This window comes from Schistocerca gregaria, chromosome 1 (assembly GCF_023897955.1).
Source record: "Schistocerca gregaria isolate iqSchGreg1 chromosome 1, iqSchGreg1.2, whole genome shotgun sequence".
Classification (NCBI taxonomy): Eukaryota; Metazoa; Arthropoda; class Insecta; order Orthoptera; family Acrididae; genus Schistocerca; species Schistocerca gregaria.
In genome coordinates, this window is record NC_064920.1 from 443,370,591 (window position 1) to 443,396,535 (window position 25,945).

Genomic DNA, 25,945 nt, shown 5'->3' on the forward strand with positions numbered 1-25,945 from the left:
GGCAGTGATAACCTCACAGTTTGGTCCCTTTCGCCCCCTCTTTTAATCAAACCAGTTAGTACATATAATTTTAACCTTTAACCCAAAACATCTCTGAAATGTGCGTAACTAGAAACATCCGGTCTCTCAGACCACCTAATATTTTATATCACACTACTCCACATAAGTTGACAGAAATCAAGCAAATAGTCAGTTAATTCATGTTATAAGTAAATTTAATACTTTCCAGCTTACATAAAAACTTTGTTTTTTAAATTGTATAAAATAAACATGAAATATTAAGAGTACATGCAGTCATTCAGTGTCGGATTACACACGATTTTCACCACAGTTATACCAGCAATTGTATACTTAAATATAAATAAAATATTGCAGAAAATGTAAAAAAAGATAATCGACTGAAGTGAAATTTTTAAATTGCATCTCTTTTGCACAGTCGACACACATCTTTTTGCTGCATTCCAGGGAAACTGGGTGACCACATTTGATGCATTTATACGCCGTTTTCCTCCTCTTGGATGCAGGGCACTTGATACATGTCTTCCTTTTGTCCATTCTCTCACTTGGTATGCCTTTGCTTGATTGCTGAGTGTCTCCCAGAACTTTGTGGATCATTTCCTTGATATTTCTAGGTTAATTTTTAATTTCCAGGCATATTCTTAGATGTGACTGTCAGCTCCATGGCCAGACTTCTGGTGAAGTTGAGACGAGTTAGCGTGGGGTTTCCTCTTTATCACAAATACAGAACAAAACTGTCCATGCAACTGATGTTTGAGGTGTGTAAAAGACTACCATTGGCCTGCGCCTTGTATGTCTGTTTGTCAAATAATTGGCACATTTCATGGTGAGCAAATCTGCTGCAGATTTTGTTGCATTTTAATAACAAATAATTTCTAGTTTATTTTTTATGGTGTCATTTTCAATGGAATGGTGCATTGAAGACACAAGAATTACTGCCTTGTTTCTCTTAGGAACAAATGAAACCAGTATTGTATTCTCAGAGTATCCATACAATGCTACCCAACTGGTCTACTTTTATCAGCCAAAAACGCTTGGGGAATTTCGCATTTGTTCTTTCTGACCGCTCCTACGTATGTTAGCCCTCTCTTGCTCAGCTCACGAGTGAGTTCTATAGATGTAAACCAGTTGTCAGTGGTAATGATTCTGTTACTTCCTTCTGTTGGTTTGCACAGATGTAAAACAGCCTGAGTTGGGTTGGCAAGCTTTTTCTCTTACTCTGTCAAGCCACATCCATCACTATCTTTCCCTGGATATATATGTAGGCATTGAAGAGGTAAGTGCTTCCAGAGTCTGCCAGGCATCAAATTTTTATGCCATATTTGGCTGGTTTGCTAGGCATATAAATGCAGAAAGGACATTTTCCCCTGATTGGTACTAACATTTCACCCATTATAACTTTGCCTTTTACACAGTATAATAGCTGAGAATTGAAAATGAATTTCTCAAAAATGTTTGATATTGCAACTGCGCGATCTGACTTGTTTCTTTAATCTCTGGTCACATCATCAAGTCTCGGGATGCTTAGAAGTATTTCAAAGTGCTTTGCAGACATTGTCACTACAAATGTAGGATGACCTGTCAGATCATTTTTGAAAATGGGCAGCATATCTTCACAAGATGATTTGAATATTGATGTCATCACTAAAGGCCTATAAAAGCTTTGATTTTGATGTTGTCAGTATCTCTGCCATTGGATGGATTAGTTGTTTCCTGCAACTTTGCCCTTATTGTATTCAGTTTCACATGTGTGTGTAAAACTATTTCATCTATCGTGTCATCATCAAATAAATTCTCCCATATTTGAGATTAAATAGGACTTTGGGACAAACTTCAACTTTTGGCTGATAGGCCAGACATACCTCCTTTCAGAATGTTGTGCTCTGGTGTTCACATTCTAGCAAGCTCAGAACGTTCCCATTGGAAATTATTTTTACCATAGAAGTACAGTGTTTACTGCGAGGTATTATCTGTAGCGTAGACCGTTCCAGGCTCTTCTTCCAATAAAACATTTTCTTCACTAGCATCACTGTTTCATGGTAACTATCACCTATTTTGAAATCTGGATCATCATCAGAATCGTCAGATGTCTCGTCATTGATCCCATTTTCCTCTTCATCTAAATCCTGTAACTGCACTTCCGCCCAAGCATTCAAATCTGGATTAGCTGCTGCAGTCAACTGATTGTTGACTCTTCTTAGAAAGTCGATCCATGCTATACCTGAAATGACATAAATTCACACACTAAAGAAGACTATAAAATAAGCCACTGAAAGCAGAATATGTCTTAATTAGAAACATGTGGTCTATTCGCTCTACCAAATTCTTGTATGTAATAAGAAACGTGCGGTATCTCAGGCACGCAACTTCGCGCACTTCTCTAAACAATACTTTTTATGTCTTCCCTTATGAAGCAGAAATGATTGTTGACTACTGCTTCATACAGGACAAGTATTGGGGCAAAGATACTAGGAAAGCGAAGGCGTGCTTTTTTGCAGTGCTGGCACACTCCTCATTCAAAATAAATGAGGGGTCTGAGAGACTGATGTTTCAGTTTAAGGGTTAAACAAAAATTGTGTATACAGCCATAAGCTGTTAACACGCACACACGATACATGAAACATACATAATTAAAATGTCAATTATTACTCTGTGATAAATAACCAAAACCAATCACTATTTTGTTTTAAAAACAGAAACGTGGATATTAGCACTTGTTACAACCCAAGTCATACTTATCTTCACATTTTCACAATATTGTGTGTTCACCATCACACTTCAGTAGCGTACACCGTGCAGTGTGAGTAATCTGTGCCACCTTACACTATCATTCAGGACGACGACGGTTCAATCCTGTGTCCGACCATCCTGATTTAGGTTTTCCGTGATTTTCCTAAATTGCTCCAGGCAAATGCTGGGATGGTTCCCTTGAAAGAGCACGGCAGACTTCCTTCCCTAATCCAATGAGACAGATGACTTTGCTGTTTGGTCTCTTCCCCCCAAAAACCCCCCATTTTACACACTGGTAGTCTCACTTTGTAACAGCATGCCCTTCAAGGTACCTGAAACAAAAAAAAGGGCAGCAGCAGCATTAGGATTATTCTCATTAGAAAAGACAGTCCATGTGTTTTATATTTGTGGTTACTGGTTTATGGTTGCACATTTTATGATGGTCTTCTTGCTTAAACTATATCGGGCTAAGGAGACTAAATAACCTTTTCATTCATTTGTTTGTGAAAACAAATGTCTCTTTCAATGCTTTGTTTGCAATACAATAGATGGGGCTCAAGGTCAGAGAGAGTGGGAATGGACATAGGCAGAGGAAAAGGTGATGGATGGGGGTGGTGGTAGTGGTGGTGGTTCTAAACCGTAGATAGTTTTTTTTTCACCATTCCATAGGCCTCTGACAAAGAATTGGTACCATTTATCAATGTTTATGAAAACTTCATTAATTGGTGTATCTTAAGACTGTACTTGATGTGTTATTTATTGTGATGATTGCATTATCCACAAACCAAACAGTCTTAACATGTGGTAATGTTACTGACAAAAGAACCTTTTATACAAAAGAAAAAATAAGAGCCCTAAGGTAGAACCATTACTTTTCATTTGGACGATGCCTGATAGCTTAATACAGGTCTCTTGTGTATTGACACCCTTTGTCTCCTGTCAGATGCATAAGATTTGAAATGTATTACAATATTTGCTGTTACACCATAATATTCCCTTTCCTCAAAAGAGTACTGTGGTTTACATATCAGAAAATGTACCAGTGGCTGTAATTTATAAAATACATTCTCACTGTATGTGTAGATAGTGTTCTCAGCACCGGAACTCTTTAGATATCCAAACTATGACTTCGATAATATTACTTGTTGTCAATTGATTAAGGGGGGGCATTCATGAAAAGCACACAGTATTTAAAAAATGGACCAAATCCACAGTTTTGGAGATATGGCAATGAAATTTTGTACCGCACTTTATGTGAAAGTAACACATTTACATATAAAATCCTTTGATTACATATATTCAACTTTTTAAATGAAATTTGAAGTTTTATTTTCTAAAAATATTGTATGTTCATTTTTCTCAGAAAGTATTAAAGGTATTTCTACAAAAATTTCTCTTTTTCTTCTCTTTAGATGTCTTAAGCTTCTCTCTTGAGATTTTTGGAATAGATCAAATTGGAGAATTTTCATAACTTTTTAAATTATAATTCCACGAGTACAATTTTAAATTCATGCAAAATTCCAAGCACTTTGTCCCATTTCTCAGCTTGCATTCAGAATTTCAAAATTTGCCCTTGTGACAATGTTTAATAGGTTTACAGAAATGTGTGCACAACATTTCAAAATTCTAGCATTCATAGCATCTGAGGAAAAGGTACATAAACTTTAAAAAACAAACTTTTCAGGAAACGCAATTTAAAGTTAAATCTAACTTTTTTCCTTATGTCACTTCTTTAGAAGGCATCACATTTGTCCTCTGGGTTGTCTTTCCCTTCAAAGCTTCTCTTCTGGTTTCTTGTTGTCTGTCTTCTTTCCTTTACCATATCTTCAACTGACTTTTCAGCTGCAGATACCCGCTGTAAATCTATTTTTCTTAGGGTGTTTTGAGTAAAATTTACTATCTTGAAGCCCATTCTTTCCAATGCCTTTATCTTCCCAACATTCCCATCATTAAATACACTAACTGCATCATAAGCTGCAATTCTGACAACTGTAGCAGATGCAAATGTGTTTTTAGGACATCGTTTCCATATGAGTGAATTTAGAGACTCATTTGGGTTTTGCCATGAACACAATTTTTATGAAGTGCAGGATCGGCCAAAGATGACTATAAAACCAAAGAGTATGTATCATGGCCTTCTAGATGCATCCTGCACATGTTTGGTTGAAAGTAATACACAGAATCGTTGTTCACTGAGCTGGTATTGAAGTGCTGCTTCAAAACGTGGGCATGGCAGGGAGGCCGCGTCACACTTTTAATTTTCGGGCACGTCAGATGCGATTTCAACATTGGAACTTTGGGAACTTATTGTTCATGAATTTTACTAACAAATAAAAAATCGAAAATTGACATTTTTGGTCGGTTTCATCAATGTCCCCCCCCCCCCCCCCCTTAAGAAACCAACTGTATATTGCATTTTCTAAAATAATTGAGAATGACGGCAAAATGAAATGGGGAGGAAATTTGGTGGTATTTCTTTGTTGCCTTTCATATACAAAGGCTGCATTTCAGCATATTTCAACCATTCTAGTACTGTTCCACTAATAAATGAATGATTACACGAATAAATTAATGTGTCTGTAACTCAGAAGCACACTCTACTTAGCTCTGTTGATAATTTATCATATCAACGAGATTTTCATGATTTTATGGTGCTTATTAGTGCTACTGGTGTGTGAGGATCATATTCTCGTTACTGGAGTTATGTATAATTACTGGTCGTAGATATTCCCTGGCAGCATCTACTGAAATTGACAACTCCATTTTCTTCAGTAACAGTTATAAAATGCTTGTTAAAATGTTTTGCAATGCTGTTCACAATCTAAAAACACTGAATTAGCATGGTATCATTACTGTTATGATGGGGTGATCTGCAGCAACAGGCCAGCAACAATTTCTTGTTTTATCTTCATTTTGGCAAGATGTAGACATTGGGGTAGTAGCCTATGCCAGTATTTGCAAACAAAAATAAAGTGTGAAATTTTGTTTCAGTGTGACTTAAGCATAAGCGATTATTTAGAAATAGATAAATATTATTCCTGAGATTAAGTTAATGAGTAATTGCAGAATATATTCCTATATTCTATCATAAATCCTGCTTCCTTCAGTTTCCTTGAAAGAACTGATGGGTAAAATGCCATAAATCTACAACGGAAACATATGACAGCGGCTGTTTGAGAGAGATGTTTAGAGTTTAGACTTTTAATGCTGTGTGTGTGTGTGTGTGTGTGTGTGTGTGTGTGTGTGTGTGTGTGTGTGTGTGTGTGTGTGTGTGTGTGTGTGTTCCATTCTTTTTGGTCTTCTTTTGCATGTGTAATTGTAGTAGGGATTGAGTGCAATGCAATTGAATTAGTTGAACAACTCTGGAGAGCGTGCGTGCGCACACGCAGTCAGTGTAAGTAGGCTTCCTATAAATCGTGTGTCCCAGTATATTATCAACCTTCCTCCAGATCCCCACATCAATAAAGGGATGACAGCCATTCTTTCCACCTCCACTATGAAGCAAATAATGGGATGGATTTGAATTAGTGTTCTAAAAAAATCATTGGCCGTTTATGTTTGCATGATGGTGCTATTATTTACAGGGACGTAATTCCATAAGTACCCAAAGGGGCTTTGATAGGTCTGTTCCTGTTTATAGTATCTACTGATAATCATTTGGATAATGTTGTAAGCACTGTAAGGCTATTTGTGGGCCGTATTATTGTCTGAGATCTGCTCAGAAAATTACGGAACATTCGTAATTTTGTGACATTGATGTGTTGCAGCGGAATGTGGTTGCCACACCTGCAGCTGGCTGTAGTTTCATTGCTGGATGCCTGTTAGTTGTTATCCAGTAGTGTATTGAGTAGAACGTTCACTCAGGAAGCTCTTCATCTACCAATGACACTTATGTCGGGAATGTCAACAAAATAGTGTGTGCCAATTAAGGCTGACTGTCATAGAGATTGCAGAAGAAATTAACATTTCAGTTGGATCATGTTGTGAAATCCTAACACATCATCTTGGAATTCATTGTGTTCTTGCATCATGATAATGTATTTGCACATTTGTCCCTGCTGTTGTGTGACTATTACATAAAAAATGAAATCACTGTGTTACCTCTTCCTTCTTACTGTCCAGACATGGTCCCTGTGGACTTTCTTTTATTTCCGAAGTTGAAAACTTTGTTGAAAGGAAGATAATGTGCATCAATAGACAAGGCAAAAGAAAATTTGCAGATGGCGCTTTGTGTGATCCGGCAAAAGGCATATCAAGACTGCTTCTGGAAGTGGAATCAGTGTTGGGAGCAGTGTATCAATTGTGGAGGAAAGTAGTTTGAATGATACCATGCATAATAAGGAAAAGGTAAGCATAGAAAAACTGGACAAAGTTCTGGAGGTTTTTTGAACAGGCCTCACATATGGAGGTTGGAATGCCAGAAGAAAGTAACCAAATGCAGGAAGACCTACAAAGAATTGACAATTGGTGCACCTGAATGTAATGTATTATGCATACATGGGCAAAGTAATCCACTAATTTTCAGTTACACTGTTGGTGACAGATCACTGGAAACATGAATACTGTGAGCTCCCCAAGAGTAATCCTCAGGAACAATCTAAAGTGGAAGGGTCGCATCAAATTGCATGAATGGCAGATACCAAGCTTAGATTCATTGTGGGAATGTCACCGAAATATAATTAATCCACAAAAGAAGTGGTTTACAAAAGACTTGATCAGATTCAGTCCGAGTGTTGCTAATAAGACTTCGATTCTTGTTATATTGGATTAAAAGGAGAGTTAGAGCAAATCCACAAAGAATGGCTCATTTTGTCTTGGGATGACTTTGTTGGTGTGAAAGCATTACGATGTTCAGCAGCTTCAACAGCACACACTGGAGGAGAGGTGTTTCACATCACAGAGAGGCTTACTGTTGAAAATCCAAGTGGATATGTTCCAGGAAGAGCATGCAGTTTTACTTCCTTCCACAAACTTCTTACAAAATAACCATAATCACAAAATCTGGGAAATTGAAGCATGTATGAAGGTTCGCTAACAATTGTTCTTTCCACAAGGCATTTGCAGATGGAACAGAGAAGAGGGGAAAGATAGTGATGCCAGAAGTACCCTCTACAACTTAGTAGAAGGTGGATCACGGAGTACAGAAGCACACTGCATTCGAGATGTCTCCCCACACCTCTGTGTTAAAACAGGATATGAACATTGGAATACTCATATAAAATGGTGCATCCAGCAGATCCGTACGTCACTATTGTGCTTTACAGAGATCTGTGTGACTTTGTGTCATTGTTGACATCTTGTGGAGCATCTCGGCAGCTAAGCTTCAATGGAAGGGACCCACCTCCTCTTCCTCAAAATCACCCTCTCCAAACCTTCAAGGAATTTCTGACTTCCAGCCTTGCCTCTCAATCCTTCTTAAAAAACCTTAATCCTACTCCCAACATCACCACTGCTGAAGCCCAAGCTATCCGTGATCTGAAGGCTGACCGATCCATCATCATTCTTCCGGCGGACAAGGGTTCCACGACCATGGTACTTGATTTTTGGGAGTATGTGGCTGAGGGACTGCGTCATCTTTCACACAACACCACATACAAAGTTTGCCAAGATAATCCCATTCCTGATGTGCAGGCGGAGCTTCAAGGAATCCTCAGAACCTTAGGCCCCCTACAAAACCTTTCACCTGACTCCATCAACCTCCTGACCCCACAGACACCCTGTACCCCTACCTTCTTCCTAAAATTCACAAACCCAACCATCCCGGCCGCCCCATTGTAACTGGTTACCAAGCCCCCACAGAATGTGTCTCTGCCTGCATAGATCAACACCTTCAACCCATTACATGCAGTCTCCCATCCTTCATCAAAGACACTAACCACTTTCTCGAACGCCTGGAATCCTTACCCAATCTGTTACCCCCGAAAACCATCCTTGTAACCATTGCAGCCACTTCCTTATACACAACTATCCCGCACGTCCAGGGCCTCGCTGTAATGTAGCACAGGACAGGTATACACTCGCACAAACACACTCGTCCATCCGCACATACAGACACAAGCAGACATTTGTAAAGGCAAAGAGTTGGGGCAGAGATGTCAGTCGAGGCAGAAGTACAGAGGCAAAGATGTTGTTGAAAGACAGGTGAGGTATGAGTGGTGGCAACTTGAAATTAGCGGAGGTTGAGTTCTGGCGGATAATGAGAAGAGAAGATATACTGAAGGGAAAGTTCCCATCTCCAGAGTTCTTACAGGTTGGTGTTAGTGGGAAGTATCCAGATAACCCGGACGGTGTAACAGTGTGCCAAGATGTGCTGTCCGTGCATCAAGGCATGTTTAGCCACAGGGTGATCCTCATTACCAACAAACACTGTCTGCCTGTGTCCATTCATGCGAATGGACAGTTTGTTGCTGGTCATTCCCACATAGAAAGCTTCGCAGTGTAGGCAGATCAGTTGGTAAATCACGTGGGTGCTTTCACACGTGGCTCTGCCTTTGATCGTGTACACCTTCCGGGTTACAGAACTGGAGTAGGTGGTGGTGGGAAGGTGCAAGAGACAGGTTTTACACCGGGGCGGTTAAAAGGGTAGGAGCCAGAGGGTAGGGAAGGTGGTTTGGGGATTTCATAGGGATGAACTAAGAGGTTACGAAGGTTAGGTGGACGGCGGAAAGACACTCTAGGTGGAGTGGGGGGATTTCGTGAAGGATGGATCTCATTTCAGGGCAGGATTTTTTCAGCATATCCAAAAAGCACTGTTTCTGCTGGTCTTGATGTAATTTTGTGATTCACTTTTGGTGTGATATTGCATATGATGACTACTTTGCAGTGGTCAGTCTGTTCTTTGATATTAATTTTGTTCTTTTCTTTATTCAGTATGGAATGGCAACAAGTTATGGAATTGATCTCCCTTAAGTGAGGTGAACAAGTGCTTTTAAGTCTTGAAGTAAAATGGGTTTTCTGGCAGATTGCTGCATTTTCAACCCCAGCAGCAGTGGCACTGAAAAGAAAGTAAAAAATTGCTAACATTTCGGCAACTTTCTCCCTAACTTGGTGCCACGTCAACTGATTTTTCAATAGTAAACACAATTATAGACATAAAATACTTTACAAATTAAGTGATTCGACAATGGAAAAGTGTTATGAACAATATATTGACACAGCAAATGAAATTGAGTATACCTCCATACAAGCTTGATCTAAGTAAGCAGAGTACTCAGTTTAAACCCACGGAGGGGAAATCACCATTGATGAACTATTTTATCTTTATGAAGCAATTCGCTGTTGATAGGGGCTTAAACCTGTGTGCGAGGTAGAGTAGAAAATACAAGCTTATGTGCAATTTTAAAAGAAAAAAAAAGTTACGTAAATAAATTTCTCATAAGTGTAGTTTCATCTTACAAATCAAACATGATGTCTGTATCATGGCAACAAATAAGATTCTGAAAAGGTGTTAGTCATTAGAATTATAAGTTATACACTCTGCAATGGAGTGTGCATTGTTTTGAAACTCCCTGGTAGATTGAAAATGCATGCTGGACTGGGATCCAAATGTGGAATCATGCTTTCTGTGGACAATGGACTTACCTAGATAGCCAGGTAGGCTCATAAACTATCCTCGTAGCTTCACATCTACCCCTAGCCATCTGCCAGTATATCCCTCTCACAGTCTGAAAAGCATAGGGACATGGAAGAGGCATGGTACATTCCTCTTCGTATTAACATAATGTTCTGCTGCTTTTGCTGCTACACAAGACATTTTACACAACTTCAGTTAGGAACACAGGTCTTCAGGTGCAGTTCTAAAGAAATCCTGTAACTTTTTGTATTATTTTTATGTAAGCAGGTAGGGAGCAGGGATGAAGAGGATATTCTACATGAGTCATCATTTTTGACTAGTGACATAGGAAACAGGTGACAAAAGTTGTAAACAAATGACTGCAACATGATGTAAGCCATTAACATTACATTACTGGTCAAAGCTGACGATTCGTATCAAATATTCCTCTTGGCCCGGGTACAGAACTGATTAGAATTAAAAGAATAACTAACACGAATCAAACTGTAATTGCATTATAGGCATATTATTATTTTTAACCAGATGTGGTAGTGTGTGTATTTTCTGGCCTACTTGTAAAAAATATTGACTGTAATTTATCTGTGCTGTATTACTGTACATCTTTGTACGAGCTATTCAGTGCTCATAAAAAGTACTTTGTTCCTAGTTTCATTTAAGAAACAAAACAGCAATCACTTCCATATTTTGATACATCAGTATTAATCATAAAGCAAAAATCCCATACATTTGCATACTGCCTTGTAGCAAAAACCCTGTTTTAATATCTTGAACAGTTTCTGAAATATTAAGCATGGCATAACTTGCTATGCTATAGTCTGAGCATCAGCACAACTTTAAGGATGACCAGCATTTCACCATTGTATACAATCCATTTGCTCAGTATTTCATTGCTGGATTGATAAGTATAGTTGCTTGTGGCAGCATAATTCACAGCAAATTTTCCAAAATATTTGCATTGACTTACTTTGAAATAAAGTACCATAAGAACTAACAATGAGACCAAATGGCAACCAGGTTTCAGCAATTTTTATAATTTTTAAGTTATGGTATATGAAGTTCAGAACTTGCACATTAATCAACAAAAGAAGTTCAACACAATTCTAAAAAATTCCCGAGAAAGTTAACTTTAAAATTTTCTGATCACTGTTTCTCTAAAGCAGGAAAATTCCCTGGCAATTACAGTTTTCAAATATAATTTCATAATTTTGTGTACAATGTGTAATTAGAAATAAGATGAAGTTCATCTCTCATAAAAATTAGTTGGCATATGTTTGGTGAATTTTATATTTAAATGATGTAAGCACTCGAAAATAAAGAGAATAACAACCAAAACAAGACTCAAATCAGCGATTATATCCTGAGCATTGCATTCCTTCGCCCTCTCTCCCACTGCTGCCTCCTCCCTCCCTTCCCTCCTCTTGCCTCCACCACACTTTTATATATTATGTGTCACAGAAATGTTCAGGGAGCATGCAACTTCGTTTAAAACGTTGCATCATATGTACTGAACCCTGCCACCAAATGAGAGAGAAGAGTGTTCTCCCACAGAGCCATATGGCCTGCTGAAAAAATTGTCTTGACTTTAGTGAAATAAACAACCTCAGAAAACTTCAAAACTGATTTTTTCCTGAAGAATTTTTGAGAATTGCATGGAACTGGTTAGGGAGACTGACAGTTGAGTTCTGAATGTTACGTAACATAAATAAAGGGTGTAGATAAAGTCTAGGAACACTTTCAATTATTTATTGCACTAGGACTAAGCATTGTACAGATGTCATACATATTGAATTTTGAAGAGAAGCTCTGAATTTTTTTTTTAACGAACATTTGATATGCAAACCATGAGTGACCCAGGAGATGTCAATACGGTAATAGAATTCTTGCCATACCCATCCCAGCATGGAATCGTCGGCTGTAGCAGTCAGTTCCTGTATTCTCTCCTGGAGCTCTGCTACATCACATAGTAGAGGTGGTACACACACCAGATCTTTGTGTCCCCATAGGAAAAAGTCATGCCGAGTGAGATCTGATGAATGAGGCGGCCATTTCATGAAACATCTGTCCTCTTCTGTAGCACGGCCGATCCATCAGTGCGGCAGCTCTGTGTTCAGGTACCCACGATCGTCACTATGAAAATGAGGTGGTGCCCCATCCTGCTGAAAGGTGAATGGACAGTCCTATTGCACTTGAGGCATCAGCCATTGCTGCAAGATGTCCAAGTAGGAATATTGTGACAGTGCTCTCAGCACAGAAGAATGGCCCGTACAGTTTTTGATGTGACAAGGCAAAAAAAAAAGTCTACCTTTTGGGAATCACTCTCAAATTTAGTGCATTTGTCTGGATGCTTTGTACCCCAGATTCAACAGTAATGTCTGTTCACTTTCCCATTAGTGTGAAAAGTGGCTTCGTCGCTAAAAATTTAAGCGATCAACAATGCCATCCCCATCATTCAGTTGTTGCAACTGCGAACAAAACTCAAAACTCTTCTTGTCATTGTCTTCGTCCAATTGAATGGTTTCATAGACAGCTTCCGTCACAGGACTTTCCATGCTGTCATTGGAGTCATTTTGGTTTCATGGGATGCATGATGAACTGGTTTCTTTGGACTCCTTATGAATGTCTCTTGTATGCGCTTCACATGCACTTCACTCACACTGGGATGCACGATTCTCTTTGTTGGGCACAAGCAACTAGTTGTTACGAATTTGTTGTGCCAGTGGTAAATGGCCTTCCTTATTGGTGGCTTCTTACCATAATTTATTCTAAACATCAGTTGAACAACTGTAGCACACTTGTTTTTGTCGAACTCAACACAGAAAGCTCATTCTACACTTGAACATGCCGTGTTTGTAACTAGCGCTGACTATCGGAAAATTACCAGACTACGCTGTGGCAATATACGTGAAAAAAAACCTTTAGGGTTTCTCTTCAAAATGCTGTTTGTGTGATGTGTGTACAGTGTTTGGTTCTTGTGCAATAAATAATTGAAAATGTTCCTGGGCTTTATGTACACCTTGTGTAAGAAATAATGGTAATCAGATTTCATATGGTTTCCTTGAAAGATAGATAACAAGGTTTACAGTGAGAGTTTTTTTTTCCACCACCAAATAGTTTCCATAAAATCACACGAGGAGAATGAACAGCAGTGAGGAATCTGTATTGAGAGACAACATGCAACTCATGATGGCAGCAGGTCGGTGGTCGTAGTATTATTTATCTTTTTTGTGGCGCTCGTAATAGTGAGGTCATTTCAGTGATGCAGCTTGGCTGCAATGGCCACCAGACCACATTGTGCATGCTCAAGCCTTTAGGCGGATAATAGCATTAAGATGTTAGTGCATCTATGACCACTTCATCTCATTTTGTATCATTGCAATGTATTTTCATAATGGTGTAAAGACCAGATAATGTTTCATTACCTTTGGGGTAAAAGCTTCTGAAAAAATAGTAAATACATAGTTATAATTCCTATTTCTTAGCATCTTTTAATTGTGTATGGTATTGCTGATGTACCAATATTTATCAGAATACTTTCAGGATAACAGCAGTAAGAAAGAAAGGAAGTTAAAATGTGTTATGAAACATAGTTTGGGATTTTTACTGCAGTGCTAGACAGTATGCCACTGTCTCATGAAAGAATAAACTGGAAGTTCTTACTACTACATATTTAATAACTTAAGAATTTGTTTTGTAGATAAGTGATCCTTACCGATGGCTTGAGGATCCAGATTCATCTGAAACAGCTAAATTTGTTGATGAACAAAATGCTGTTACAAGACCCTATCTTGATAGTTGCCCAGTGAGATCAGACATAAACTCAAGACTTACAGAACTATGGAACTATCCAAAGTACTCGTGCCCATATAGACATGGAGAGAGATATTTCTTCTATATGAATACTGGACTGCAGAATCAGAGGTAATGAACACTCATTTGGCTTGTTATAAATAGTTAGATATATAAATGCATTATAAGGTGTGTGGTTTTAAAGGGTACAATAATTATTATTTCTCCAGAAGAATTATAAAGTATAGTCATCACTCATTGTCACTTAATTATTGATTATGTTTTAAAACTTTTCTTACCTATTTTTTATAGTCTTTCGCCTTTATCTCAGTAAATATTGTCAAGGTTACATGGTTCTGCACAGAACAGATCATAACAGCTTTAGGTGTTAACCAGATTCTCCCTTGTGTCTCAACTCAGTATTCATTGTGGCTGAAGCGGTGGTGGAAAATTATTTTAAATGCAGAGGGGTTCAGAAAGAACTACATCCAGAATATGTTTATAATTGTTCTATTAATCACTTGAGTTTGATAGCATACATGTATCTTCCTGAAGAATCAATGACATTTTGAAAGTAACAATAACATTAATAAATTTAACACTAAAAATTCTTCATTGTCCACAGCTTAACCTTACTTACGCACAGAAAGGTACAAATTATGTTGCCATAAATAATACTTAAGGAATTCAAAGTGAATTAAAAGAGGTCCCGAAAAATTTTTATGTTCTTGTTAACTCCTTCTGCTCTGTAAATGAATTTGGATTAGATATATATGTGTGTCTCAGTAATGTTTACTAAATTTTATTTTAGATTGATATAAAATTGAAAAACAAAAATTGTCATTTCATATTTCACTGAGAAACTGTACGTTGAAAGTTCCTGGCAGATTAAGACTGTGCTGCACTGAGACTTGGACTTGGGACCTTTACCTTATACAGGCAATTGCTCTACCAACTGAGCTACCCGAAGGGGGAGGGGGAGAATGTATGTAAGAAAATCTTTATTATTAACAAGCACAGTATTGTTCGTATCGTGTGATCTGAATGTTACAGTTTATCTTCATTAACAAAGTAGTTGATAATTTAGCATGAACCTTATCTGCAGACAAAGTGAGGCTTCCATTGTGGCTATCATTTATACATGAAAGATTCCCTTATAAGGTGTTTGCATTTTAAAGCTCTCTCTCAATTAAATATAATTGTGAAGCACTGCAAACTCCTCAATTTGTTTCAGACAATCCACACTGACACCTAATGGTGATACAGTATTTTCCCCTTATTATATCCTATAACAAAAGTACCCTCAACATACCAACGTGATAAAGTCCACTGATAACGTTTTTTCATAAGTGCTTTCTACCATAGGATCTCATTAAATTTCCCAACATTCCAAATGCTTGATCATGTAAGGAAGTGCCATTTTTTTTTTTTTTTTTCTTACAAAGAACTTTGATTCGGTGCATCCAAAGATTTTTAGTGAATTATGGAAATTTTTGAGTCACTGTCAGTTCCCATAAGTGCCAGTCTCTACCCAGGTAAGACATTAGAGTAACATAGTGCCAACAGTACTAGAGGAAAATGTTTGAAGTATAAGGAACCTAAATGTTCTGGGTTTTGGATTCTAATACTTCATGATTGAGAACAGTGATACAGTGAGGAAACTTTGCATACTGGTAAAGTCTTGAAGATATTTCAGAATACATTTCTTCATCCGATGTTGGCATCATGTTGCCTTATGTCCTGCAAATAACTCCCCATACTTGATGTATTATACAATAGATAGTTAAGTTTCCAATTTCATATGAATAGTGTCGCACTTCCATTGAATATCTAGTTGCAAGATGTCCAATGAATAATATATATTACCATGCCCTCTTGACAGGTGCTTAGATACTGGCAGAGTAGAAAGATAATTTCATTTGGGTAATGAAGAAAGGCAATCTGGGTCAGTTGTGTACAAGAGCAGTTACATTCTCTTTAACATACAGCTGTTCCTAATGACTCTCATACCAGCTAAAGAAAGACACAGTAATTAGAATGCCGACATAGATGAAGCTGAGACAGTAGGAAGTATTAGTCTGGAGGCTAATAATGTGCTGGTGCCATAGAGATGCCAAATACTATGAATCAATCATAATTGAGTTTCCTCCTACATTCTTTTTTGATAAAGTGCTCAAAAGGATACATGAGAATCGTTCTTTACAATTTGCATTCTCAATGGTATTTCTTTTATTTCTTTTCACATTTTTTGTAAAATGTTGTACTCCACCTTTTCTGCCCCCTTGTGAAATTTTAATTACATAAAATACCTTATATGGTTTATGGCTTCATTCAACGTAAAGTGTAACCAGGTATGAAGTGGTATATCTCGTGCAGTTCCTTTTGCTAGTCATGTGATGGTGAGCTGCTGTGCTGCTGCTTGGTTTGTTGTGACGACAGGTTAGAGTCAAGCTCTGTATGTGTATGACATTAACAAGCATTTATTGTAAACAAATTAACACCGAATCCTCTTCTGGTCTCAGCCCCCCCCCCCCCCCTCCCCAGTTATTCCTGCCTTTCGTAAGAGGTGACTAAAAGGAGTCTCACACTTTTCAGCCCCAAGAGTTCGGGTCTCATTCTATGGTTTGATCTGCCACTTTCAAAATTCTTCGGAAGTGCGGGCCATATGGGGAAGGACACCTTACGTGGGTGCATGAGTGCCCTTAGATTCAATCTCCTAAATCTCTTGTTATGGCTTTGCATTTCCACTGTCTCCTGTCCTCTTTTGCCCCCATGACAATATTGAATATTGAATTTCTCTGCACCCAATATCCAGCACGGTAGCCAGTCTGTTATGGTGGGGCCGTCATGTACCCAGTTGGTGGTAGCTCCCTATCAACACAGGCATCGCACTGCTGATGCCGAAGCTGTAAACTCGCCATGCATACCAATGAGTAGATGCCTGTCTTCCTGGGGCATCAGGACTCCCAGCAATGGCAATCGTGCCAGTTGGCCTTTGATGTGGCTGAGTGGTGCCCGTGGAGAGAGCCCCTGGTTGGAGTGGGTGGCATCAGGGTGGATGGCCTGTAATGAGCAGACTGTCATCTCTTGCTGGTGACCGTACAGCACTGGCAGTCTCTAAGAAGGGCAAGATAGAATACAATGCCAATAGGTATGACCCTAAATTGTTTCTCTGCCTCCCTACACCATGGGAGGAACATAGAGGAGCTACAGAATGGAGAGCCATTTTCGTTGAACACCTTGAGGATAAGTTTGAAGAAGTGACTGCTGTCAAAGGTGTGAAACGGTGCAGTCTTAATTTAGACAGCATTCCCAGCCCAGTCTCGTGTGTTACTTGCCTGTGACAAGCTGGGTGATATTCCTGTTTCCGTCAGTTCCCATAAATGCTTAAACATGGTCCAGGAAATTATTTTCCTTCGTGACCACCTCTTGCAGTCTGATGACTAGCTCCATGGCAATTTAGAACAGTGGGGTGTACATTTCATCCAGCGCGTTTACAGGGGACACATAGACAACAGGGTTATTACTGGTGCCTTTATTTTGGCATTCAAGGGTGATTCATTGCCTGAAAAGGTCAAAGTGATGGTTTACCATCTTGACGTTAAACCGTACATATCTTCCCACTATGTAGTGCTTTAAGTGCTGGAAGTTCGTGCACATATTTTCCCACTGCACTTCCAGCGCCACATGTCAAGACTGTGGACGACCGCTGCACTCAGATACTCCGTGTGTGCCACCTCCCACTTGCATCAGCTGTGGAGAGCTCCACTCTCCCTTCCTGCCAGACTGCCCACTACTCCAAAAGAGCAGAAAATTATGGAGTACAAGACCCTGGACAGGTTGACTTACACAGAGGCTAAATTTGAAAGATTACACCCCATTCGGGTTGACGTCGACATACTCTCCCCTGCCGGAGAAGCAATGGCCTCCTCCGGTTCCCTTTGTGCAGACCCTCTCTTCCAAGGTATCCACTAATGTCATGGCAGACACTCGCCAGTGGCTCAAGGAGCCAAAAGCTGCTGGACAGAGCTTAATGGTCTTCCTCAGTGCCTGAAGCTGCTTTGGAGAAATCTTCCCAGCAAGCTCTTAAAGAGAAGCGAGAGGGCAAGCAAACTAAGAAGAAATTTGCTTAGAAACATGACCGTGCCGCAACACTACCACTCCCTATCAATTTTGCATCTGAGGAAGCAGCGGAGACCTTAGCATCCTCTGCATACCTGGATCTCACTGATGACTCATCCACCATAGAAATGGCTACAAATACTTAGTTGTATACAGCAGGTGACCTTAGGCATAACCTGCCTCCTTGTGCACTTCATGCCTTCCCAGCCTCATGATAATGTCATCCTCCAGTGGAATTGTGGTGGTTTTTCCTACCACCTGGCTGAGCTATGGCAGCTATACACCTGCTTTCTGCATTGCCTTCCAATAAACTTAATTCCCAGCAATGCGGACCCTGCCCTCTGTGGCTATAAGGGATATTACGGGAACTGTAGCAACTATAATAGTGTGTCAGGTGGAGTTTGTGTCTATGTCCTGAATTCAGTATGTAGTGAACCTGTGCCCCTTCAAACGCCTCTTGAAGCTGTGGCTGTCAGGATAAGGGCAGCACAGAAAAAACTGTCTGCAACGAATATCTTCCTCCAGATGGTGCAGTACCCCTGAAGGCATTGGCTGTAATGATTGATCAACTCTCTAAACCTTTCTTACTTTTGGGAGATTCTAATGCCCATAACCCCTTTTGGGGTGGCACAGTTCTTACTGGCTGAGGCAGACATGTTGAAAATTTACTGTCACAACTCGACTCTCTCTCTTAATTACTGGGGCTGCCACACATTTTAGTGTGCCACATGGCACATATTCAGCCATTGATCTCTGTTTGCAGTCCTGGCCTCCTCCCATCTATGTACTGGAGAGCACATGATGACCTGTGTGGTAGTGACCACTTCCCCATCTTCCTGTCACTGCCCAGCATCAGGCCCACGGACACCTGCACAGATGGGCTTTAAACAAGGCGGACTGGGAAACTTTCACCTCTGCTGTCACCATTGTATCTCACCCATGTGGTAACATCGATGTGGCGGTTGAGCAGGTAATTCCAACAATCATTTGTGTTGCGGAAAACTCGATCTCCCCCCCCCCCCCCCTCCACTGCATTTCACACTGCTCCACTAGTACTGGTGTTGCTGAGTGGTGCCTACAGGGAGCCATCCACAAGGTGCAGTCATGGGCTCTAGCCCACGGCTTTGTTCTTGTCCGCAAAGTTGTGTGTTATGCACTTCTGTCGGGGTCATACCATTCAACCAGAACTGAAACTTTACTGATGATCCCCTCACTGTAATGGAGACATGTCGATTTTTAGGACAAGTTTTCGATGTCTAATTGACTTGGCTTTCTCACCTTTGTCGGTTTAAGCGGAAGTGTCTGCAGCACCTCAATGACCTCTGCTGCCTGAGCAACGCCAACTGAGATGCAGATCGCTCTACTCTACTGCAGTTATACAGAGCTCTTGTCCAATCCCACCTTGACTATGGGAGTCTGGTTTATGGTTAGGCAGTGCACTGTGTTGTGTTTACTTCACCCAGTGCACCACTGTGGCATTCAACTTGTGATGGGAGCTTTAAGGACGAGTCTGGTGACCAGCATCCTTGAGGAGGCTGGAGTTCCTCCATTGCAGGTCAGGCGTCCACGACTGCTTGCTAGTTACATTGCACACATCCGTAGGTCTGCACATCCGAATTACCGTCTCCTTTTCCCACCCACAGCACTTCATCTCCCACATCAGCAGCCCAGGTCAGGGCTTAAAATTGCATTTTGCGTCAGATCCCATCTATCCGAACTGGAGTCCTTGCCTTTACCACCTATATTAGAGGTCCAATCATGTACACCTACATAGTGTACATCTAGGCCGCAGCTTCGCTTGGACTTTTCACTTGCCCCAAAGGACTCAGTTCACCCAATGGCTCTCGGCTGTCACTTCATCTCGATTCTTGACATGTTCCGTGGCCATGAAGTGATTTACGCCAGTGGCTCAATGGCTGATGGTCATGTCGGCTTCCCGTATGTCCATGGAGGTCATATTGAACAGCGTTCCTTGCCCGCTGGTTGCAGTGTTTTCACTGCAGAGCTGGTGGCTATATCTCGTGCTCTTGAGCACATCCGTTCATGCGCTAGGGAGTTGTTTCTTCTGTGTACTGTCTCCTTGAGCAGCCTACAAGCTATCAGCCACTGCTACCCTCATCATCCTTTGGTAGCGTCCATCCAGGATTCCATCTATGCCCTGGAACAATCCGATTGTTCAGTGGTGTTTGTGTGGACCCCAGGACATATCAGAGTCCCAGGCAACGAACTTGCCAACAGGCTGGCCAAACAGGCTACACGGAGGCTGGTAATGGAGATTGGCATTCCAGTAACTGACCTGTGTTCATTTTTACTTCGCTAAGTTTTTCGGCTTTGGGAGATTGAGTGGCATAGTCTCAGTACGCATAACAAACTACGTGCCATTAAGGAGACTGAATTTGTGGCAGTCCTCCATGTGGGCTTCTCACAGGGACTCTGTGGTTCTCTGCTGGCTCCACATTGGTCACACTTGGATGACCCATGGCTACCTCCTGTGCCGTGAAAACCCTCCTCAGTGTTGATGTGGTGCCCCGTTGACAGTGGCCCGTATTCTGGTGCACTGTCCCACTTCGACTGCCGTGCAATGAAATCTTCGGTTACCAGACTCGTTGCCGCTAATTTTATCTGACAATGTCTCATTGGCTGATTTAGTTTCAAATTTCATTTGATCTAAATTTTAATGCATGTCCTTTGGCCCTCTGTGTCCTCCACACTAGTGCTTTTAGGGTGGAGGTTTTAATGTGTTGCAGAGTGGCTGGCTTCTTTTTATTCTCATGGTCAGCCAGCCATAGTAATCTGTTTTGTTGTTTTAATCTCTTATACCTGTTTCTTGCATTTCTGTGGTTTTCTTCTCCTCTTCTTCTTGATTTAATTATTTCTTGCTCCTCCTTTGTTCTTGTGGTTTTTTCCTTTCTCTCCATTTTTTGTTGTCAGTCTTGGTTGTTTTATTCTCACTCTTTTGGCATTGTTTTATTCGGAACAAGGGACCGATGAGCTAGCTGCTTGGCCCATTCCCCCCTCTTTTAAATCAACCAATCCTCTTCTGTTGCATACGAAGTGTGTATCAAGGAAATATATTGGAAAGATTTTGAAATAAACAATGAAATAATTTCTGGTACTGCAAAATGTGTGATGACTGTACCATGACACTGTTCAGAAACCAAGAATTGCTGAAAAGCTTAGGGAGGAGCACTTGAAAGCATGGCCCTGTTCACTGCACCTTGCAAAACAGGCTCTGTATGTACCACTCTTTGGATATACTGAATTTGTTTCAGTTGTGTGTTCGTGCTGTAGTAATGTCTGATTTAGTGACTCGTCATACTGCACCTCTGAGCCTCACCTGCTGCTTGCACTACCCAGCACATACTAATTGGCTTTCTTAAAAGGTGGCATCTCTGGTACCACAAGTTTTCAAAATTATATGGAAATTCAAACACAGTGGCATTGATAACAAAGTTGTTAAAGTTCTAGAGAGGAATATAGAACAGATGCGTCTTCAGTTTTCCACATTACCAAAGAAAAAATGTGATGAAACAGATGAAGACAATTTATTTTGCTTATCTTTGGAGAGTGAAATAAAGTGAAATAAAGAGAATCCTTGTAAATATCTGGTTCACAGCTAAGATAAACATACGGTGTAACAGCACTGTGCAGTGACTCCGGCTGTCTATTAACCATGGATTATTTGCACAGAAGCAATTGGCTCACACAACAATATCCTGGTTTTGGCTAAACAGTGAATGAGTCGGATGTAGCACAAAGGAAGTTATCTTTCATTGCTCCCAGCAATTATTCCCAACTTCACTTTTTTCCCGGTTGTTTGGCATTGATAAAACTAAATAAATACTTAAAATAATTACGGGTTTTTCTTTTGGTGAAATGAAATGCAATGCAATATGTGATCTTATTATGATCTACTTCATCATAATCGTGACTGAGAACAAGCAAGTTGTGAATTATGGAATTTAGATTATTTGTCTTTCAGTTGTGGACACAACATAATTAAATTTGGATGAACCCAATGTGCGAGTTTCTGCTTTCTTAAAATACTGTCACAATATTATAACTTCTCTCATGTCCACTTGGTCCCCCACTGAAAGTGAGTGCAAGAGTGTGACTATAGAGGCTAATGCACTATGCACTCTACCATTCCTCAAGTGATCTGTTTTGAAACTCAATTGAGCTTTAGCTTGCATTAATGCATGTTCCATTGGAACCTAACCTTAGGGAAATATTTTTTCAGTGTGTCTGTAATACAGGAAAAACAGTCATTTGCACAATTTGTTTCTTCACGAGACCTTATTTTCACCCTCTTTGAAATCTCCAATTGTGGAAATAGTCTCATTTCTATCTTCATTCCGTACTCATAAACACTATTTTACTTCCTAAATATTTCCTTTATAAATAAGGATAAGCTGAAAACTAACATGCCAATTGTATGAAAAAGTACATGGTGTCACACAAAAGGTGCTTTGGGGGGGCCAGAGGATCACATGGCACGGCTGTAGGCTGCCGCTGTGTCAGACTCTTGACACTAATCTGCTGGTAGTCAGCTGTGAACGCACACTTCTCCTGAGTTAATCATGAGCAGTGTTGCCATCTGATTTACTTAATCTTACCTTTACTGGCAGTAGGTGCTCAAAATGATGTCCCTCTGTGGTAAGAGCAGCCTGACCTCTCCTGAACACGTTAGCAAATACTCAGTGAATTTTGGGTGCCGAACTCTAGGAAATGACTAGCGGAACTGTCTTCCAATTTTCCAAGCATTTCGGGATTGGTTGCATACACCTCATCTTTTAAAATTCCCTAAAGGTAGAAATCTCACTGATTTAGAGCCGGAGAACAAGGAGATCAGTCAACTATCCTATCATCAAAAACACTTTGTATTGCTGTAATAGAATTATTGGCAAGGTGTGGTCTTCCGTGGTCCTGCATGAAATAACACTAAACCTTTTCGTTAGGTGTTCTAAAAAAAAAAATGCAGCATATTGTTAACATACGTGTCAGAGATTGTACTGTTTCATGGGAAAAGATTGGTCCAATAATTTGTGTTGCACTAATTGCATACCACACTCCTAATTTCACATTGTGCAGAGGTCGTTGATTAATTCATGAGGATTTTTGGAGCTACAATGTCGAGTGTTCTGAGCATTTATGTACCCTGACAATTCTAGCCTTTATTTGTGTAACACAGATCCAGTCTCTTGAAATTTCTTCACTAACCTGTGTATTGTCAAATCATTGGGAACACAGTGGGAAATTTTTGTATGAATTAAGGCCGACATTCTACATAAGATTTCTGTTTCTGCCTAGTTTAACCCAAAAAAAAAAAAAACTAGTCGAACCTTCATGTATACACTAACTAATAGAAATTCGACAGGAAATAAGAAATAAAGCACCAGAATACTGTCACACAGTACAAAAGGAATGTGCATGGTGTTCTGCCTGAGGACTGGGCCCGACAACATATGGGCAGGGTAATTCCTGAACTCAGTGCAATTGCAATAACACCATCTAGCAACTATATTTGAAGTGATTAAACAAGACAAGAAAACTCAAAATATGACACTAGTACATTCAGTCCCACAGCCTAGAGCACATCTAAAGTGTTAGTGTCTGAGAACTATGTATAGCAACAACCAGCAGATGCAGCTGCAACAGCTGGAAAACACATTGCACAATCCCTTTGCACAATGTTTTGTGAGACATTCCATACTTTTCTTGCCAGTGGATCATCTTTCAATTATCTGCCTATACTTCCTATACATACACACATTATATTTGACAATTGGCAGTGGCTTTTAGGTGATTTGTTGACATGTATTTCAGTTGCATCATAATATTAAGACACTTTGTGAAGAAAAAAAAAAATAGTAGTCTGTCTTCTGTTCATCCTCGATTTGATCATCACACACAGTGAATACTGAGCAACAGTATTTGCTTTTCTCAGTTTTGTGAATGTAACTCCTGTTTGGATCTCAGTTGTATTTTATTTTGGTGTCTGAGTGCAATGTTTTTCTGGATTCAAAAGTGTTTTAACTAATTAAATCATGTTGTAGTCATTATGGACAACAGACAAATTCTCCTCCAAAAAAAAATATACCTCCATATCATTGTGCAGTCTCATGTATACCGTTTACTTACCCTTAAAATTATATTGTTCATCTTATGAATTTCCATGCCATACTTATGTCTTTTATTTCACATAGGTCAGAGGTGGTCAAAACAGTTTGTAAGCAGTATGCAGCTATTGCAGCAATTTAGTGTTGACTCGGTAATGCTGTACACACGCAAGCCTCTTCTCTCCTTGGTAACACAATACACAAAACTTGGTAGCCAGCCAGTCACTCTTGTAATGACTAATGTGATTCTTACTATGTCCAAAACATTGTCAAAGTAAAATTGTGAATATTCCCAATATTAGCTAGCATGCGTAAGTAACATTGCTGTTAAGAGAACAGTGTGTTTATAAAGAGGAAAGTGTTTCCATTTATTTATTGATTCATTCATACAGTCAAACAATGCACAATGAAAAATAAATAGCTCAAATATACGTACATAAATATTTCTTTTTTACAATTAGGCATCTGTGGCCTTGCTGAAGGAGCAATTTGACTGTAAGGATTTAGAACAACCACAGACTTCATTATTCAGTTGGTACCTGTTGTGCAATTTTATCTTGCTGATACATAAATTACACAAGATAACTTATTATATCAAACATAGTTTGCACTGTATCGTAACTTCAGGCTGCTATACCCACTGCACTGTTACAGAAACAGACTAAAAACCATTTTTGTAGAAAGAAATAGTAAATCAATGTGACTTATGTCAGATGACATTGTTGCATTTGAGAGCCTGTAATCTGAGACTTCATGACACTAACCACAGTGAATTCAACGAAGACATTCCTGTTGTTCCCCATGTATAGGGGGCATTCAAATGAAACCTGGTCACTAGTGTAAAGTAACAGTAATGGTTTTATTAACTCAGAAATGTAGTTATGCACAGTACACATACTCAAAAATAGTTGCCAAAACTGTGGGCACATTTATCTCATTGCAGTACTAGCTGGTCAATTCCATCCTTGAAGAAACTAGTAGGCTGCTGTCGGACCCAGGCCTGGACCCAGTCTCACACTTTGTCGTTCATTGCGAATCGATGTCCGTGAATAGTTTTACAGGTCCAGATATGTGAAAGTCAAATGTTGAAAGGTTGGGACTGTATAGTGGATGTTCGAGCAGTTTCCCACCGAAACTGCTGCAATGTCATATTCACCTTATAGGCCATGCAGGATGATAACTCCATTGGACAGTATTCTTCTACTTTATCTAGTCAATAAATGACAGCATCATCTGCAAACAACCTTGTCTCCTAAATTGTTTGTATAGATAAGAAGCAGCAAAAGATGTATAAACACTACCTTGGGAATGCTGGAAATCGCTTCTGTTCTACATGGTGGCTTTCCATCAGTTACTACGAACTGCGACCTTCCTGACAGGAAATCACGAATCCACTTGAATAACTGAGTTGATATTCCATAAGCGCACAATTTCACTAAAAGCTACTTGTTTGGTACAATGTCAAAAGTACTTCTGGAAATCTAGAAGTACAGAATCAATTTGAAATCCCTTGTCTGTAACACTCAACACTTCATGTGAGTTAAGAGCTGGTTGCGAGTAACAAGAACGATGTTTTTTTAAATCCATGTTGACTGTG

The 25,945-nt window shown here is 39.7% G+C and overlaps 1 protein-coding gene across 3 annotated transcripts in view; it reads left to right on the plus strand.

The window, feature by feature from the left end:
* Nucleotides 1–25,945, plus strand: part of LOC126351857 (prolyl endopeptidase) — a 109,690-nt gene that overhangs the window by 14,576 nt on the left and 69,169 nt on the right. For all 3 annotated transcript variants that reach the window (XM_050002641.1, XM_050002639.1, XM_050002640.1), the window contains exon 3: nt 14,016–14,239. In XM_050002641.1, the coding sequence (XP_049858598.1) occupies nt 14,016–14,239 (224 nt within the window). The remainder of the gene's footprint in view (nt 1–14,015; nt 14,240–25,945) is intronic.